The sequence below is a fragment of the Xenopus laevis genome, chromosome 4L, assembly GCF_017654675.1.
Source record: "Xenopus laevis strain J_2021 chromosome 4L, Xenopus_laevis_v10.1, whole genome shotgun sequence".
Lineage (NCBI taxonomy): Eukaryota > Metazoa > Chordata > Amphibia > Anura > Pipidae > Xenopus > Xenopus laevis.
Window position 1 is genome coordinate 136990221 of NC_054377.1, and position 20455 is coordinate 137010675.

The window sequence follows — 20455 nt, forward strand, 5'->3', positions numbered from 1 at the left end:
GTCGCCCTGGGACAAATCTCCTCTTCTTCGGGGCAACTAATCTTCCCGAACTGCCTCCCACCTGCTAGAATGTAAATCAGTGGTGGAATGGCACTCGGAGCGATTGGTTTTCCGAAGTTCCTCGTGAGGCAGCTTTGGGCGACTTTGGAAAACATAGCGCTCCGAATGCCATCCCACTGGCAATTTAAATTCTAGCCCGTGGGAGGTGACTAATCTCCCCGAAGAAGAGGAGATTTGTCGCCGGGCGAATAATCTCCCTGAATCTGAGCGTGTGCTCTGACCCTTACCTATCAAAGATGATTGATAAGACCTGCTCGACTGTAGCTAAGAAGATACAGTGATTGAAAGTTAATAGGAAAGCAGTCAATGAAAGCAAGTTAGTTAATGTCTGTTTGAGGATACCCACGGAGAGGATAAATAGTCTTTTCTTATGTCAACAAGTGATGGTTTTGCTTGTGTCAAAAAAAAGAAGAAGAAAGAATTCCAAGTGTTTATACAAGGAAGATAATTAAAGAGTGGTCATGGTTGAGCAAATTGCTCTCCTTAGAGATCCAATCAAACATACAATAATACCCCTAAGATAAAGCAATAGGTAGGAGGGTCTGAATGGTTAGCCCCAGTTGCCCATCCTCATTACAACACCTGCTAATCTAAGCAGGCTCCCTACAGGACTAAACAATCACTCTGGTATTGTGTTGACCAACAGAATACCAAGAATGTTCAGTCTTAATGAGAAAGGATTAGGAGCCCAGTGACTTCCACACTATAAAAATCCATTAGGCCAAATCAAGACAAAGTCACTCGCCTCATCATTTGGGAAGGAGAAACATTTGTCTTTTGTGCATCCATAAGGAAAATCCCAATGGCCCCTCAGCTGTGTCAGAGCCTGGGAAAGCCACTGATTGTTTTGCTGTGCTTCTTGGCGTGTGGCTCGCAATCTATGTATCTGGACTTCTTTGGCAGCTCCTCAAGATGCATGCGAATCCCAAAGAGTATGGCTCTCTGCTATGACATTGGATATTCGGAGATGAGGATCCCCAACTTGCTGGAACATGAGACGATGGCCGAGGCAATCCAACAATCCTCAAGCTGGTTACCTCTTTTGGCAAGAGAGTGCCATCCTGATGCAAGAATATTCCTCTGCTCACTCTTTGCACCTATTTGCTTTGATCGGTAAAGTACCATTTTTGTCCCATTACCCCTTTCCTAGAAACCTTTTTTCCTTGCAAAGCTATCATCTGTTAGAGCCTACTTGGGAGAGCTTGTTACATTAAATTGTTTACAAATAGGAAAGTCTAGGAATTCTGCAGTTCACTTCCTCAGCCGGTTCCAATTCTAATCTCCCTCGGATATAACCGCAACACCAAACTGAAAGATGAACTAGTGCTAAAAAGCTTGAGAGACAATACAAAAACAAAATAACCTAATATAGTGTAATATTCCAGGTTCTATTACACACCTTTATGTGATTCAAAATTAGGGGAAGTGCTCTTTTTCCTTCACCTTTCGGTTTTAATACCCTTTATCACTCTTCTTAAACAGTGGCACCTTATAGGGGGTGAGACTGGATACTCACAAATGTTTAAATTACCGCAAGCCTTGTTTTATTTTTCTCTCTCCAATGTTCAGCTACCAGTAGTTCGGAAAATTGCACTTAAAATAGTGCAAAAACCTTTTTATTTAAGATTATCCGTTTAAAAGTTACACCAAAAAATTTAAGTGTTTTAATGAAAATATCATGTAGTGTTGCCCTGCACTGGTAGAACGGATGTGTTTGCTTTAGAAACACTACTATAGTTCATATAAACAAGCTGCTGAGTAGCAATGGCGGAAATTGAAAAAGGATTTATGGCACAGGTTAAGTGGCAGACAGGGAGATTAGTGGCCCAGCAACAAATCTGCTCTTCTGTGGGTGAATAATCTCCCAGTACTGCCTTTCCAACAATTAAATTTTTTGATTTTGTTACTGTTCCTTAACCATCTTAAAATCGTAAATAATAAGTCACCGCAATGCCAGTGTTCTAGACTCACTAAAGTCGGTCGCTAATTTGCCGGCGTTCTGACTGCAACGCACAGTCCCAGTCGCACTCCAAAGACGTCACAGCCTGACAAATTTCGTCTTATGACTTTCTCAAAGGCTTCCAAAGTCTTTCCTCAAGCTTTTTAGAGCTGGTTCATCTTGTTATATGCACCAGATTATCCTGATTCCACTTACAGCAATGAGGGTACCCTGACCGTTCCCTTCTTATTCTGTACACTAAAAATAATCGAATATATCTTTCAATCTTGGATATTATCTGATATATTTTCCTGTTAGTTGGTTTTGTATTGTTAAAAAAAATTCTATGGCCAGTGTATATCCTTCTGTGTTGTTTCACTGAAACATAGTACCTGGAGTTTTCCGGATAACGTATCTTTCCGTAATTTGGATCTCCATACCTTAAATCTACTAGAAAATCATGTAAAGATTAAATAAACCCAATAGGCTCGTTTTGCTTCCAATAAGGATTAATTATCTTAGTTGTGATCAAGTACACAAAAACAGAGAAAAAGGAAAGCGTCTTTCAAAATTTGGATCATTTGAATAAAATGGAGTCTATGGGAGACGGCCATTCCATAATAATTCTGAGCTTTCTGTATAACGGGTTTCCAGATAATATATCCCATACCTGTACAGGCTTTGATGACAGATATAGCAGCATTTGGACCACACTCGGTTTTGTTTCAGTGTATTGTAAATCTTCACTTATTGTTAGCACAGAAATAAAGCACATTTTTTTTTAAAACTGCTTGATTCTGATAAAGCTGAAATCTTTAGAACAGGGAAAGTCTTGCTTTGGTGCTTTAGATATTGTAGAACTACAGCATTTAGCCACTTGATTACAGGAGGTATTCTGGGAGTTGTAGTTCTGCAACATCTGGGGTACATAAGGCTGCCTATACCCACTTGGCACATGGAGGAACATTTATCAAGGGTCAAATTTCAAATTCATGTGAGTTTTTTTTTTAAAACTCCCATAAACTTGAAAATTGACCAATTGAAATTTATTATTGATATCGAATTTTCGCAGCTCGGACAAATTGAATCGACCTGACCTCTCCCATTGACTTACACAGCAATTCGGCAGGTTTAAGGTGGCGAATAGTCAAATTTGAGTTCTTAAAGGGCTAGAGTATGATAATCTCGAAATTCGAATTAAAACATGAATCGAGTTTGGCTAATTCACAATTCGAATTTAAGAGTTTTTCGAAAATTCAAGTTTTCACTCTGTCCCTTAATAAATCTGCCCCATGGTGTTGACATTTCCCTTGTTGGAGATGTAATAAATGAAGCAGCCACTAATCAGTTCCCTTGGTTGTCAACAGTGGGCCCTGTTGCCCCAACTGAATTTCCTTCTCTCCACTCACTCCTGGTTCTGACTCTTCAAAAAATGTAGCAGAAGTCAGTTCTCCACTGGGACTGTTAATCAGTAAGTTTCTACTATAGCGCCTCGGAAGTCAAAACCAGCAGTGCATAGAATATAAACAGCAAGTCAGATACTGTTTGCCATAACAATTACATTTAGAGCTATCTTTAGAATTATGTTTTCTTTCATTATGTCAATTAAACAGTTTTAGGTGAATATTCTCTTTACATGCAAAACATGCTTCTAATGTGTTTATTCTCTGTTGTTTTACATATTTGCTCCAAGGTATATCTTCCCATGTCGCAGTCTGTGTGAGGCTGTAAGGAGCAGCTGTGCCCCTATCATGGCCTGTTATGGGTACCCTTGGCCTGAGATCCTCAAATGCGATAAGTTTCCTGAAGACCACGGCATGTGTATCTCAACTATCACAAATGATACTGGCTCTACCCGTAGAAGTAAGTAGTTCTTCTTTTTAACAAAATCTGACATAATTTATATTAAATTGTATTTTTTTAGTTCCAATTCCTAATTAATACAAGTCATTACTGGGAGATGTTTTGTCCAAGAGTTTCAGGCATCAGTGTTTTAATACAGACATAGGCAATGGTCCAAAGTGTTCAGCCTTAAGGTCCCCATACACCGACAGATATAAGCTACAGCTGGCCACAGACGCAAAGATCCGATCATACGAATCAACGTACGATCGGCCTTCCCCATCTCCCGACCTGCCACTAACCATTCAGATCAAATAAAGCACAAAAGAACAGATCAGCCGATGTTCTGCCCCTGACAGCAATCGTACAAAAGTTATGTCCGACCAAAGCTGGTGAAAGTCTCCCTCTGAAAATCGTACGATCGGCAATACACGCAGATACTGTATATTACCCGCAGCCGACAGAAATCTTTTAACTTGTCCGATTGACCAAACGACCGATCTCCGCCGGACGAAAAATGTCGGGACTCTCCACACACGGTCCTAAAATCGTATGAATCCTCAATTCGTACGATCAGATCTTTGCATCCATGGCCAGCTTAAGTCTACAGCTTATTGCCCAGTGTATGACGGGCTTCCCCAATCAATATCTGGCAGAAAACTGACTGCCTGAATTCTTCTCGTTGTGATCCGATATCACAATATCGGGGAGAGATCCGCTTGTTTGACGACAATCTCCATATGTATGGCCAGCTTTAGGATATAACTCCTCCCTTTTTCAAACAAACATTTAGGGGTTTTTTTTTATCATATTTTACCAGAAACAAACTCAACCTAACTACCATCCACGAATTTGGCTAATTTACTAATAATTTAAAAAAATCAAGATTTTATGATTATCTTTAAATTAATGAGTTTTCGAGTGAAAACTAGAGTCAAACATCTTCAAATGGTTACAGGGACCTCTTTCATTGACTTTTAAAGGAATTCAACAGGATATAGCTGATTTTGGATTCAGATTTTTTGCTGCTTTAGGGCATAATGTTTTATAGAAAACAAAATTCAACCTTTAATAAATAGTCCCCTTAATGTATTCCCCTAGCTTATCACAAGACGCATCTAAATTAAAAGTGTTATTAGACACCCTAAAGGTCATCATACAAAGGCCGATAAAAGCTACCGGTAGCTTATTGGCCTGTGTACGGGGCCCTCCGACGGGCTTCCCCGATCTATATCTGGCTGAAATTCGGGCAGATGTCGATCGGGCAGGGCTAAAAATCCTGTCAGATCACGGACCACATGTGTTTGTTGATGAATACAATACTGGGATATTCAGAAAAGCAAATCATCCAAAATCTAACCCCTATACTTTGAGCCCCAAAGGATATTTGCTTAGCAAATGGTTCCACAAGCTGAGCGGTCAGGAAAAAGGCCAATATATTGTGTTGCACATGCTTTATGGCAGGGCTCTGAGACCTTTTATACCTGTGAGCCATGTTCAAATGTAAAAAGAGTTGGGGAGCAACACAAGCATGAAAAGGTTCCTTGAGTGCCAAATAAGGACTGTGAATGGCTATTGGTAGCCCCTATGTGGACTGACAGCCTACAGGAGGCTCTGTTTGGCAGTACATCCTTTTTTATGCAACCAAAACTTATCTCCAAGCCTGGAATTAAAAAATAAGCACCTGCTTTGAGGCCATTGGGAGCAACATCCAAGGGGTTGGTGAGAAACATGTTGCCCGTGAGCCACTGGCTGGGGATCACTACCTTATGCTGTAGTATATTGGCAGTGACACTACAGCTCTTTCCCTGTTTTACAGCAGTGCCCCGAGCCAGCTGTAGAGACTGTGAACTTGAAGAAGGCAGCACTTCCAAGGAGATACTGGATACATTCTGCCATAATGATTTTGGTAAGTAATTAGCTCTTTACTGAGTATTTACCAATTAAGTTGCTATATGTATATAAGAAATGAATAGAAAAGTGAAAATACTAAATCATTTGTTTCATACTGCCCCAAGATAAGCATATATGGGTACAAAACCTTCAGCTTTGTTCCTTCAAAGGTCCGGACAAGTGTGCAGGGAAGGTGACTTTAGGAAATGATGTGGAGGGGCGGTACAATGATATTTAGGAGTGGGTGGTGATGTCAAAGCAGGGCCGCCATCAGGGGGGGACAGAGGGTAAGGGGGGCCCTGCCATGTTGTACTTAAGTGGTTAGCCTGGCCCCCCTGCTTTCGACTGTCGACTTCAGAAGGGAGGGCAGGAGCCCATATGGAGACATCTTCAGTCCATTCCCTACCCTTATTGGTCACAGAGTTTAAGTCCCGGTTGAGCTGCTCAGCGATTGGATAGCTGAGGTTTGAACTTTCCCTCCAGCTCATTCAATCATCATGCATCTTTACCGGGACAACTAAAATTCTGTGACCAATAAGGGAAGAAAATGCTGTAACTGGAAGAAGATGCAGCCACATGTGCTCCCCCCATCCCAGCTTAACAGCTCACTTACAGTAGGGGGGGGCCTGCTAATCAAGCAAGTGCAACATGGCAGGCCCCCCTAAAGTTGACCCTTTGTGGTCCCTGTAATTGTATGAGGGGGACCCTGGCCACAAATTTATTTTTAAACTGCTGGGGAGGTTGCTGGCCAATTTTTTTTTACATGGACCTGTAAGGGGGGCCCTGGCCACCAATGTTTTTATAACATGTGTGGGGGGGGGCTGGGCACCTATTTGTTCATGCTACTGTGGGGTGGGGGCAGACCTGTGGGTGGGGTGGATGCAGCCCAGGGGGCCCAAGACATTTTATCTTACTGGGCCCTGTGATTTCTGATGGCGGCCCTGTGTCAGAGCTATGGTGTTGCAGCCAATGATTAGCTGGATTTTGCATTAATACAGAGTCCTGTCTGGGTTTCCAACCTTTTGGGAATGGGAATGAAAACCCCTAGTGCACTTTATAACAAACAGAGGCATGGACTACAGTCGATGATCCACTGTCCTGGCCCAGTCTATATTCTCCTGCTTGGCAATCACTACCATGAAACCTGGAAATGGAATCACTCTAAATACTGCTGAATACAAAGTGCCCTACTAAATGCACACAAACTGGTGACACATAAGGGCCAATATGGTCCATCCATCGTTGCTGTTGGAGAGCACTTTCCATTCTGCAGTATTGACAGGTGGAGAGTGGCATTTTGTCGGTCACTATTCTCTGTCTGAGAACAGCAGCAGCAGCAGATAAAATGCCATTTGCTTGATATCGCTTTATATGTCCAAAATATTTGTTTGGGATTAAACTGAATTAAAATGAGCAATAAACACAGTTAAACAAAACATGGTATATGTAAAATATGGATAATCTTTTTTTCTCCCTGTGTATAGTTGCCAAGGTCCGTATCACCAAAAAGAACATCACTTCCGCTAACCTTTACGACTTTGATTTGGATTCCAAACTTGAGATCCTGAAACACGGCTCGTTGCCCAAAACAGACGTCCTTCCTAGGCTTCAGCAGTGGCTGGATCTGGATGCTACCTGTGTGCAGAATATCATGCGTGGGACCCGCACAGGCGTCTATGTGATTTGTGCAGAAGTGCAAGAGGGGAAGGTAGTGGTGAACAATGCCTACGCATGGCAGAAAAAGAACAAAAACCTGCATTTCGCTGTACGGAAATGGAAGAATCACAAGTGTCGACCATAGGAATTCCCAATTCGTTGTACAGAAACCAAAGTCCTGTGTTGTGAAATAGTAGAAGCAGGGGCATTCACGAGAACTGTATATAATACTGTATATATCTATGTTAACTTACTATAAAACCTTATTGATAAAAAGAGCGGAGCGGTCTCCTACTGTTTGAGAGGACACCGTGTCATCAGAAAAGGGCAACAGTATATTATGAATAGATCTTTTAAGAAGAGTGGAGGTGAAATTGTGGGTTCTCTGGCCCCTGAGGACAATGGCTGTAGCATAGGTGATTTCAATTTGACATGGGCTACGTCACCCAGTGCACCCAGTACAACCGGTAGGAATTCAGTGATATTTATAACACAGAATCAGACATGGAGACTCTTTCTAAAAGACACATGGGCTTATTTACTAACATAGCGGCTCAACTGAAATGACCCGATTGGCTGCTTTTAATACAAATACTAATAACTGCATTTGAGCAATTATGTTAGTAAATTAAACCTGCAGTAGTTCTATTGTTTACACCATAGCGAGGAAAGACATTTTCGAAGAACAGAAAAAGCTGCATTTTTTCAAAATATACTGTATATTTTTCTTAAAGGGAAACTATTGCCAAAATGAAAATTTAATAAAAGCTTCATCATACGGAAATAAGAAACTTTCTAAATGCAATTAATTAGAAGAGAAACGGATGCTGAGAGAGGGATAGTGAACATAAACTTGATTATTTCATAAATGGTACAGAATTTTTAATTGATTGTATTTAGAAAGTTTCTCATTTCAGTATGAGGAAGCTTATATGAAATTTTCATTTTGGTGATAGTTCCCCTTTAGATGAAAAGTCACACAGTACTGTTTAAGTCTGTGTAAAAAAAAGTGGGATATATAAGAGACGTACCTACATGTAGTGACTGCAAAAATCTCTAGTGCACTTATAAATATAAAAATAATGTCATTATATATACTGGGACAGGGATGACGCCACACTAGAGCTTGAACATACACTGGCACCCAATAAAAGATGAAATAATAAAGCAGTGAGAATAGCTTCCCCGTGACTACAGTGACTACCAAAGACAGAAGGGTGGCTGAGAGGGCAATGTAATTATATTTTAGTGTAATGTGAAAAAACTGGGGAAGGGAAGCTTTTGCTATTCTGCTCAGCTATCTGGGCAATTTTATTTATAGGGTATATGTCCCCTTTAATTAGTACAGGTATGGGATCCGTTATCTGTAAACCCGTTATCCAGAAAATTCTGAATTACAGAAAGGCCATCTCTCATAGACTCCATTTTATTCAAATAATCCAAATTTTTAAAAATGATTTCCTTTTTCTCAAGTACTTGATCCAAACTCAGATATAATTAATCCTTATTGGAAGCAGAACCAGCCTATTGGGTTTATTTCATGTTTTCACAAGACTTAAGGTATGAAGATCCAAAATTCAGAAATATCCAAAAAAAAACATTCTGCATAACCGATTCCATACCTGTACTTCCATACAAACTGTAATTCTGTCTTTGGGAAACAGCCATGAAAGTGAAAGTCCTTAATACCGAAAATAATGACTTAATGATTTGCTATTAGTTAATTACCCCACAGTCAATACGAGAGCACTGTTGGTTAAATAGCAATCTTAGTGGAATGTAAAATATTTAAGGGGGTCATGGGGGGCTAAGATCTGTACAATGTGCAGCACATTTTCAGATGCTTATGAATATTCAATAAAATGCATTTAAAGGCAAATTGTGGAATGTTTATATGAAATATTTACATACATAAGGAGTGAGTTTTACATTATACGCTGTACTGTTTGTTTTCAAAGCTAATCAATTATTTACTGCCAAAGGCCATACTATTTTGATTGTCCCATGTACTGTGAGCTTATTTAAATGGTTTACATGTAAAGCAGAGGCAGACAAGGGCATATTTACACTACCTTGGACCCCAGATGGTAATTAATAAATGGGCCCCGAGGCAGGTTACCAAATAGCCATTATTAAACTTGGAAAAAAGGCACAGGTTTTGCAAAAGAGACAGGTCACTCAATATAATATAAGGATGAATGCACCCCCTACTGTAAAATATAAGGATGTCACAGCCACAGAGGAGTTACTTCACTGATGACATCATTAAGCATTTTTTACAAGGATCTTTTTTAAAGATTACGGATTGCTCTTCTATACTAGATTATAAATATTAGAAGTGCACAGAAAGGAGGCTGAATGGATTCATACTGCAGGTAAAGGATCGTTTATCCGGAAACCCGTTATCCAGAAAGCTCCGAATTACGGACAGGCCATCTCCCATCAACTCCATTATAAAGAAATAATTCACATTTTAAAAAATGATTTATTTTTTCTCTGCAATAATAAAACAGTAGCTTCTACTTGATCCCAACTACAATATAATTAATCCTTATTGGAGGCAAAACCAGCCCATTGGGTTTATTTAATGTTTACATGATTTTCTAGTAGACTTAAGGTATGGAGATCCAAATAACAGAAAGATTCATTATCTGGAAAACACCAGGTCCTGAGCATTCTGCTCAACAGGTCCCATACCTGTACACAGGACCGCCTTCAGAAATCACGGGGGCAATGTAAGGCAACGTTTTCTGGGCCCACAGAAAACAAAGAATGAGGGTACACCAGTGCTTCCGTCCTCTCTTCTAAACTTTGCAGCAGGCTGACAGCAGGGGGCCCGGTTAATCAAGTAAGTGAAGCATGGCCAGGCCCCTCTACCACACAAAAACCTGCAGTGCCTGGGACAACATCGCCCTTGTGCCCCCCTGATGGCGGCCCTGCCTGTACAGGTATGGGATCATTACCCGGAAACCCTTTCCCCAGAAAGCTCAGAATTACGGAAAGGCTCCCATAGACTCCATTTTATCCAAATAATCTAAATTTATAATGATGATAAATGATTTCCCTTTTCTCTGTAATAATACAATAGTACCTTGTACCTGATCACAACTAAGATATAATTAATCCTTATTGGAAGCAAAACCAGTCTATTGGGTTTATTTAATATTTACTTTATTTTCTAGTAGACAAGGTATGAAGATCCAAATTACGGAAAGATCCCTTATCCGGAAGACCCCAGGCCCAGAGCATTCTGGATAACAGGTCCCCATACATGTATTCAGTTAATCTTTATTTAATGCCAACTGCAGGCTGGTTCACAGCTCTAGACCCCACTTGAGCTGCCTTTATGGTAATTTTCCACTGGAGCCAAAGATTAAAGGAAAAACTATACCCCCAAAATATTTAAGCAACAGATTTATATCAAATTAAGTGAGATATTAAAGAATCTTACCAAACTGGAATATATACTTAAGTAAATATTGCCCTTTTACATCTCTTGCCTTGAGCCACCATTTCATGATGGTCTGTGTGCTGCCTCAGAGATCACCTGACCAGAAATACTACAACTCTAAGGGGCAGATTTATCAAGGGTCGAATTTTGAAAGTGGAAAAAACTTCAAAATTCGACCATCGAATAGGGTAGTCCGACATTCGAAGTCGAAGTATTTTTAAGATCGTACGATCGTACGATTTAATCTTACGATCGTACGATTTTACAAAAAAATCCTTTGACTTCCCAAATACGGGCTATAGGTTCTAGGAGGTCCCCATAGGCTAACATAGCAATTCGGCAGGTTTAAGGTTGCGAAGTGTCGAAGTTTTTTAAAGAGACAGTACTTTGATTTTCGAAATGGTCAAATTTGTGAAGTATTTTCAATTCGAATCGAAGTTGAATTTGGCCTATTCGATGGTCGAAGTACCCAAAAATTATTCCGAAATTCAAAATTTTTTAATTTGAAAATTCACTTTGAGCCTTAGTAAATGGGCCCCTAACTGTAACAGGAAGAAGTGTGGAAGCAAAAGACACAACTCTGTCTGTTAATTGTCTCATGTGACCTAACATGTATGGTTTGTTTGTGTGCAGCATGAATCATAGGATCCCAAGGGGTGGTCCTTATTTTTTAAAATGGCAATTTTCTATTTATGATTACCCAATGGCACATACTACTAAAAAGTATATTATTATGAAAATGGTTTATTTACATGAAGCAGGGTTTTACATATGAGCTGTTTTATTTAATATATTTTTATAGAGACCTACATTGTTCAGGGGGGTTTAGTTTTCCTTTAACATGGAGCTGCAGGGCTGAAACAATAATGTAATCGGGCCCAGGTGCAGGCAGAGCAGCCGGACTCACACCCCCACTCCAGATGCAGCTTTCAGCATAGATTCAGATCAGTGTGAACGTTCGGAGGTCCCCAAGAGGGTGCGGGTCCAGGTGCAATCCCCCCACACCTGGTAGTTCTATCCCTGGGCTGATGAGTAAGGACAAGGCTTATATGAATGGTGTTGGCCTTGTAACTAACAGCTCTGGGGTGGGAAATACTGAGTGACGGGGACATGACTGACTTTTGGGTAACATTGCAGTTCTAGTAAGGATTCCTGGGATTAGGGTTTCCACATGGCAAGTATGTTACTGATCCTGCTGTTAAATGGAATTAAAAGCAATGTGTGCACAGATGGTATTTAATAGGCAGGGTCGGACTGTAGTGATGTGCGAGTTGACCTGAAACCCACAGGACCAGTGGATGGAACTACCGGGGGAGCAGGGGGTGCGAGCGGACCAGGGCCCGCACCCCTTCAGGGCCCCCCGGCAGCCCGCTCACCACTGCAATCCGGCGTGTGCGGAGGGGGGGCGGGGCCCGGCTGTGCGTCACGGGTTAGGCCAGTTTCGTATGAATGTGAATTGAAATTAGGGATGCACTGAATCAAGGATTCTGTTCGGGATTCAGCCAGGATTTTACCTTTTTCAGCAGGATTCGGATTCACTCGAATCCTTCTCCCCGGCCGAACCAAATCCAAATCTTAGGGGCTGGGGGAAATCAAGTGACTTATTGTCACAAAACAAGGAAGTAAAAAATGTTTTCCCCTTCCCACCCCTAATTTGCATATGCAAATTAGGATTCGGATTCGGTATTCAGCTAAATCTTTCGCGAAGGATTCAGGGGTTTGTCCGAATCCAAAATAGTGGATTCAGTACATCCCTAATTGAAATTTCAGTGGCCATTATGGGTTCCAGTTGGGTGCAGGTCAGACTGGGTAAGTACACTCCTTTGAGTAGAATGAAGTGTGTATGGGTTGAGTGCCGGCCCTACAATGGCAACAATTTGTGGGTTAGGTGCCAATTAAAGGGGTGGTCCGCCTTTCAGTTAACGTTTAATGTTATAGAATGGCCAATTCTAAGCAGCTTTTCAATTGGTCTTCATATTTATATTTCTTTTTTTTATAGTTTTTTTTAATTATTTGCCTTCTTCTTCTGACTCTTTCCAGCTTTCAAACAGGGGTCACTGACCCCCTCTAAAAAACAAATGCTCTGTAAGGCAACAAATGTATTGTTATTGCTTCTTTTTATTACTCATCTTTCTACTCAGTCCCTCTCCTATTCATATTCTACTCTCTTATTCAAATCAATGTATGGTTGCTAGTGTAATTTGGACCCTAGCAACCAGATGGCTGAAATTGCCAACTGGAGAGCTGCTGAATAAAAATCTAAATAACTCAAAAAACACAAATAATAAAAAACTGAAAACCAAGTGCAAATTGTCTCAGAATATCACTCTCTACATCATACTAAGAGTTAAGGTTTTGCAGATTAGGGTTGGGTGCATGATGAGTTTATTCTGACGTGCATAGGGCCCTTGGGTGATGGCCCCCAGTGGGCCCCAAACACTCTAGTTTGGGGTAGCCATTCAAAATGCCCAGGTTACACAGCAGATAGCAGACAAACTCTGTAGAACATAATGGTGTTATCTGTTTTCTTTCGCTTTCAATTTTTTGGTGTTACTGTTCCTTTAATCCACCACTGTATGAGCTAAATACCTCCCATTTCCATGTAGGGGAAGGACCCACATAAGAAAGGGAAAAGGTCTCATGTATTATTTTAAGCATTTTATTTGAGTTAAATGATGCCAAGATCCTGGGAAAAAAATAATGAATCTCTTACCAAATAGCAAAGGCTTTAAACTCAGAGTCCTCATTTCATGAATTTTGTCTGGAACCAAGTTCACCCTCTGTCTGTAACCAACCTGAAAAAATATTATTGGTAGTAAGTGTATGATCTTTGGAACGTATGTTATATTAGTATATGAAGTATATTTTGTCATTAAGAAAGTGTTGGATTTCAAGTATATTATTGCATCACAAGGAATTCCATGGAAGTATTTTGGGTTATTTATGCAACATGTAAGGATAGAGCTGGGCTATTCCCCGCAAAATAATCTAAGAGGAAAATATGGGGTAAACAAGTGGCATAGGAGAAACACGGGTTGTGAATGTAATGAACGGAGCTTATGCAAGCTGAATAAAAGCCGCTTTTCAAAGAATTAAGTGTGGCGAGTCTTGATGGGGACGGGCCAGCGCTAAACAAGTGGCATAGAATGAAGGTCCTCCAGCATTGGTATTTACATGGCACTACTTTTATATACAGCACTGCACATTAAATCACTACATGAATAGAAACAGATAGGAAACAATACAACAACAGATTATAAATAGCTATAAATAATGAATACAATTCAAGATGTTCCCATTCCAATATATACCTGGTTAAGTGCTAAGCTTAATTGTAATGTATCTATTTAATGTATATTGTTAAAGTTGTTTAGAATAATATTGTGTTACGGTACATAATATTTGTTCAGTTTTTTTTATTATCTAAACCTGTTAGGATAACACAGTCTGTAGTGTCTGATACAGAGACAGGGATTCTAAAATTAGAGGTGCAGTGGATCCTCATTCCCACCACTGGGTGTGTGAGATGAGATAACATTTTGTTGGAGACTGGCCTGTAAAAGATCATGCAACACCCCCTCAACATTATACTGGTTGTACTGGGGGGAGGGAGTTGTAAAAAGTGCCACCTGCTGCAGAGTCTTGTATACATATATAAAGCACTAGAGCCATTACAGAAAAATCCTATCACCCCCCTGAAACTTTCTTATTATTATTATGAAAAATCAAAGTTTGATACCACCAAATGGCTATTATCCGTACTGCTACTATAAGCAACATCTCTCCCTACTATACCTGCTATCCCACAGTCACACTCCCTTCCCAGAGACTATTATCCACTGTTACTATAGACACCATCTCTCCCTACTATACCTGCTATCCCACAGTCACACTCCCTTCCCCAGAGACTATTATCCCACTGTTACTATAGGCACCATCTCTCCTTACTATACCTGCTATCCCACAGTCACACTCCCTTCCCAGAGACTATTATCCACTGTTACTATAGACACCATCTCTCCCTACTATACCCGCTGTCCCACAGTCACACTCCCTTCCCAGAGACTATTATCTACTGTTACTATAGGCACCATCTCTCCCTACTATACCTGCTATCACACAGTCACACTCCCTTCCCAGAGACTATTATCCACTGTTACTATAGGCACCATCTCTCCCTACTATACCTGCTATCCCATAGAGACTATTATCCCACTGTTACTATAGGCACCATCTCTCCCTACTATACCTGCTATCCCACAGTCACACTCCCTTCCCAGAGACTATTATCCCACTGTTACTATAGACACCATCTCTCCCTACTATACCTGCTATCCCATAGTTACTATAGGCACCATCTCTCCCTACTATACCTGCTATCCCACAGTCACACTCCCTTCCCAGAGACTATTATCCACTGTTACTATAGGCACCATCTCTCCCTACTATACCTGCTATCCCACAGTCACACTCCCTTCCCAGAGACTATTATCCATTGTAACTATAGGCACCATCTCTCCCTACTATACCTGCTATCCCACAGTCACACTCCCTTCCCAGAGACTATTATCCCACTGTTACTATAGGCACCATCTCTCCCTACTATACCTGCTATCCCACAGTCACACTCCCTTCCCAGAGACTATTATCCCACTGTTACTATAGACACCATCTCTCCCTACTATACCTGCTATCCCATAGAGACTATTATCCCACTGTTACTATAGGCACTATCTCTCCCTACTATACCTGCTATCCCACAGTCACACTCCCTTCCCAGAGACTATTATCCCACTGTTACAATAGGCACCATCTCTCCCTACTATACCTGCTATCCCACAGTCATACTCCCTTCCCAGAGACTATTATCCACTGTTACTACAGGCCCCATCTCTCCCTACTATACCTGCTATCCATCAGTCACACTCCCTTCCCAGAGACTATTATCCCACTGCTACTATAGGCACCATCTCTCCCTACTATACCTGCTATCCCACAGTCACACTCCCTTCCCAGAGACTATTATCCCACTGTTACTATAGGCACCATCTCTCCCTACTATACCTGCTATCCCACAGTCACACTCTCTTCCCAGAGACTATTATCCCACTGTTACTATAGGCACCATCTCTCCATACTATACCTGCTATCCCACAGTCACACTCCCTTCCCAGAGACTATTATCCCACTGTTACTATAGGCACCATCTCTACCTACTATACCTGCTATCCCACAGTCACACTCCCTTCCCAGAGACTATTATCCCACTGCTACTATAGACATTATCTCTCTCTACTATACCTGCTATCCCACAGTCACAGTCCCTTCCCAGAGACTATTATCCCACTGTTATTATAGACTCCATCTCTCCCTACTATACCTGCTATCCCACAGTCACACTCCCTTCCCAGAGACTATTATCCCACTGTTACTATAGGCACCATCTCTCCCTACTATACCTGCTATCCCACAGTCACACTCCCTTCCCAGAGACTATTATCCCACTGTTACAATAGGCACCATCTCTCCCTACTATACCTGCTATCCCACAGTCACACTCCCTTCCCAGAGACTATTATCCCACTGCTACTATAGACATTATCTCTCTCTACTATACCTGCTATCCCACAGTCACACTCCCTTCCCAGAGACTATTATCCACTGTTACTATAGACTCCATCTCTCCCTACTATACCTGCTATCCCACAGTCACAGTCCCTTCCCAGAGACTATTATCCCACTGTTACTATAGACTCCATCTCTCCCTACTATACCTGCTATCCCACAGTCACACTCCCTTCCCAGAGACTATTATCCCACTGTTACTATAGACACCATCTCTCCCTACTATACCTGCTATCCCATAGAGACTATTATCCCACTGTTACTATAGGCACCATCTCTCCCTACTATACCTGCTATCCCACAGTCACACTCCCTTCCCAGAGACTATTATCCCACTGTTACTATAGGCACCATCTCTCCCTACTATACCTGCTATCCCACAGTCACACTCCCTTCCCAGAGACTATTATCCATTGTAACTATAGGCACCATCTCTCCCTACTATACCTGCTATCCCACAGTCACACTCCCTTCCCAGAGACTATTATCCCACTGCTACTATAGGCACCATCTCTCCCTACTATACCTGCTATCCCACAGTCACACTCTCTTCCCAGAGACTATTATCCCACTGTTACTATAGGCACCATCTCTCCCTACTATACCTGCTATCCCACAGTCACACTCCCTTCACAGAGACTATTATCCCACTGTTACTATAGGCACCATCTCTCCCTACTATACCTGCTATCCCACAGTCACACTCCCTTCCCAGAGACTATTATCCACTGTTACTATAGGCACCATCTCTCCCTACTATACCTGCTATCCCACAGTCACACTCCCTTCCCAGAGACTATTATCCACTGTTACTATAGGCACCATCTCTCCCTACTATACCTGCTATCCCACAGTCACACTCCCTTCCCAGAGACTATTATCCCACTGTTACTATAGACACCATCTCTCCCTACTATATCTGCTATCCCACAGTCACACTCCCTTCCCAGAGACTATTATCCACTGTTACTATAGGCACCATCTCTCCCTACTATACCTGCTATCCCACAGTCACACTCCCTTCCCAGAGACTATTATCCATTGTAACTATAGGCACCATCTCTCCCTACTATACCTGCTATCCCACAGTCACACTCCCTTCCCAGAGACTATTATCCCACTGTTACTATAGGCACCATCTCTCCCTACTATACCTGCTATCCATCAGTCACACTCCCTTCCCAGAGACTATTATCCCACTGCTACTATAGGCACCATCTCTCCCTACTATACCTGCTATCCCACAGTCACACTCTCTTCCCAGAGACTATTATCCCACTGTTACTATAGGCACCATCTCTCCCTACTATACCTGCTATCCCACAGTCACACTCCCTTCACAGAGACTATTATCCCACTGTTACTATAGGCACCATCTCTCCCTACTATACCTGCTATCCCACAGTCACACTCCCTTCCCAGAGACTATTATCCACTGTTACTATAGGCACCATCTCTCCCTACTATACCTGCTATCCCACAGTCACACTCCCTTCCCAGAGACTATTATCCCACTGTTACTATAGACACCATCTCTCCCTATTATACCTGCTAACCCACAGTCACACTCCCTTCCCAGAGACTATTATCCCACTGTTACTATAGGCACCATCTCTCCCTACTATACCTGCTATACCACAGTCACACTCCCTTCCCAGAGACTATTATCCCCACTGTTACTATAGGCACCATCTCTCCCTACTATACCTGCTATCCCACAGTCACACTCCCTTCCCAGAGACTATTATCCCCACTGTTACTATAGGCACCATCTCTCACTACTACACCTGCTATCCCACAGCCACAGTCCTTTCCAAGAGACTATTGTAGACGCTGCTACTACCCTGATAAAAACAGATCTAGCAGCCACTGAATGCAGAATCCTCAATCAGAATGTTAGTAAGATCACACTAGTACCACAGCTGAATGCTAGGGCTGCTGTACTTCAACTCAGGGGTCCACAACCACCGGGCCATGGCCCACAACCGGGCTGCGGAAAGTCCTGCACTGGGCCGCCGAGCCTAGCCCCAACTAACGCCGGCGCGCTGAATTGGACGAGACTTAATACAGTAGATAAAATTACAAGTGATGTATGACAATTTATTGCAGAAAGAGCAGGGAGTATAGGGCTGCTTAAATTCAAATCAATTTGTTATCACAAAGTGGGTGAAATCATAAAGCAGCTGCTAGACACATTGGTGCCACTGTAGAGCCTTGCAAGGTGCAGGGAGCCTTAACTGCCAGACCATAGATTTGTATCTTCACTTAACAGAATCAGAGCAACACATGCTCGCTCCTCAAGGAACAGTGATAAGGCATGCCGCCCCTCAAATTTTGCCACCCTAGGCCCGGACCTTTGTGGACTCGCAACAAATTTGGGCCTTCCCTCCCCCCCCAGCCTACCCTGGGGGAAATGCCCCTTACTTTTTACTTTCCCCTCTGTGCAGATTCAGGGATCGCAGTTCACAGCAGCCATCTTCCAGGTCTACGTGTCTTCTTCTGGCGTTTCGACAATTTACATCTATTTTGGCACGTGTGCAGTTGTTGCGTACCAGGAAGATGGCTGCCGTGAAATGCGATCCCTGAATCTGCACAGAGGGGTAAGTAAAAAGTTAGGGGCATTTCCCCAGGGAGGCAGCTAGGCTGGGGGGAGGAGGAAAGGGGTCTACATAGGGTAGGGATGTAGGGTTTTTTTTTTAGTTAAGGGTTGAACTCTCCTTTAAAGCAGAGAGTACATTCTCCTTTAGCCCTCAGTTTCTCAGGGGCCAGCATGTTCATGGGAAGCTGACAGTTGTAATTTAACAACAGCAGGACTGTCTCAGGCTGGACATACCTAAACTCCAAATCTGTTTTCCCTAATGACGTGTTTGGTCCAGCAGAAAGTGCCAGACAAAATGCCCCAGGTGCCATAGGCTTTAGATCCAATAGATTGAGCTGCATGTCGCTTGCAGACTGCATTGGCTTCTATAGGATGTTGAAAGGAGCTCTTCCTGTAGGGGTATTCCATTGTTAGCCAGTTTATTAGCTGGCGCCCCCCATGCTGCTGTAGTAATGGTGTGCCCCACACAGTACACAGGATTTGCCCCGCCCCCTCACCTTAATGCCCTCCAGTCTGGGCAGATATGTGTAGGGACCGGCTAGTTCCTCCAGGCGCGGGATTGGTCTGGTGTCCGGCGGGGCTGGTGGTGTCCCTGTAGCCGCCTGCTCTGTATCTGCGCCTAGTTCGGTACCGTGCTGGTTGCCATTAGTGTAGTACACGTAGAGCAGCAGCGCGATGACATTTAATATGTACACATGCACGAACACCATCACCACCACAAAGTACGAACGGGAGCACACGCCGCCACCTTTCTGCATCCCGGCTAACCTGTCTCTCACAGGCGGGGGAGGCGGTGGTTGATCCTGAGGCGGGGGAGGCCCTCCGGTTACCGCACTGCCCAGAGCAGCCGCCGCTGCAGCCTCCATCCTCTGGCTTTGACAGGAGCCGGGGAGCGCGCTGGTTGCCATGGAGACGGTGTGTCGTACGAGCTCGCGAGCTGACAGGGACTAGTTCGGCGCGCGAGATCTGGAGGAGGGGCCAAGTGACGCGCGCGCGTGGACCAGGGGAGGGGGTTGCTAGGAAACAGAACTTAGTACTACACCTCATGTTTGTGTTTTGTTGTGGTACTTCCCTCATCACTCGGGAAGATACTTTCACTCATACAAATAAAAGATTAGACGAAGTGGATCTTGTAGCACAATCATAGTAGGGATCCCCTAAACATTGGGAATAAGAAATGTTTCAAATTTACTTCCTGACGCCTTAACAGTCACAGGGTCAGCTCCATTAATACGTTTCTTTTTTTCTGGAAACAAAAAAGGCAATGTGTGGGACCAAAATTGTTATTTTTGACCCTGTATAGAAGATTAAGAAAAAAAAACTACAGAGGGAAATGGTATTCAGAGGTGATTGTTTTACCCTGCACACGATTTCCAGTGCAATGGCTGTC

General features: G+C 42.6%; 2 protein-coding genes across 3 annotated transcripts in view; one reads left to right on the plus strand and one right to left on the minus strand.

Moving 5' to 3' along the window:
• p4htm.L (prolyl 4-hydroxylase, transmembrane (endoplasmic reticulum) L homeolog) overlaps window positions 1-20455 on the minus strand; it is a 41222-nt gene extending 20767 nt beyond the window's left edge. The window contains exons 1-2 of the mRNA XM_018259090.2: window positions 19563-20455; window positions 13555-13636 (exon numbers count right to left, since the gene is read on the minus strand). Of these exons, the coding sequence (XP_018114579.1) occupies window positions 13555-13636; window positions 19563-19973 (493 nt within the window). The 5' untranslated portion in view covers window positions 19974-20455. The remainder of the gene's footprint in view (window positions 1-13554; window positions 13637-19562) is intronic.
• frzb2.L (frizzled related protein 2 L homeolog) lies at window positions 588-9323 on the plus strand. Of its 2 annotated transcripts, none has more exons than XM_018256539.2 (4): window positions 588-1173; window positions 3693-3862; window positions 5664-5750; window positions 7219-9323. In XM_018256539.2, the coding sequence occupies exons 1-4, from the start codon at window positions 863-865 to the stop codon at window positions 7533-7535; spliced, it is 885 nt and encodes a 294-aa protein (XP_018112028.1). In that variant the 5' UTR covers window positions 588-862; the 3' UTR covers window positions 7536-9323.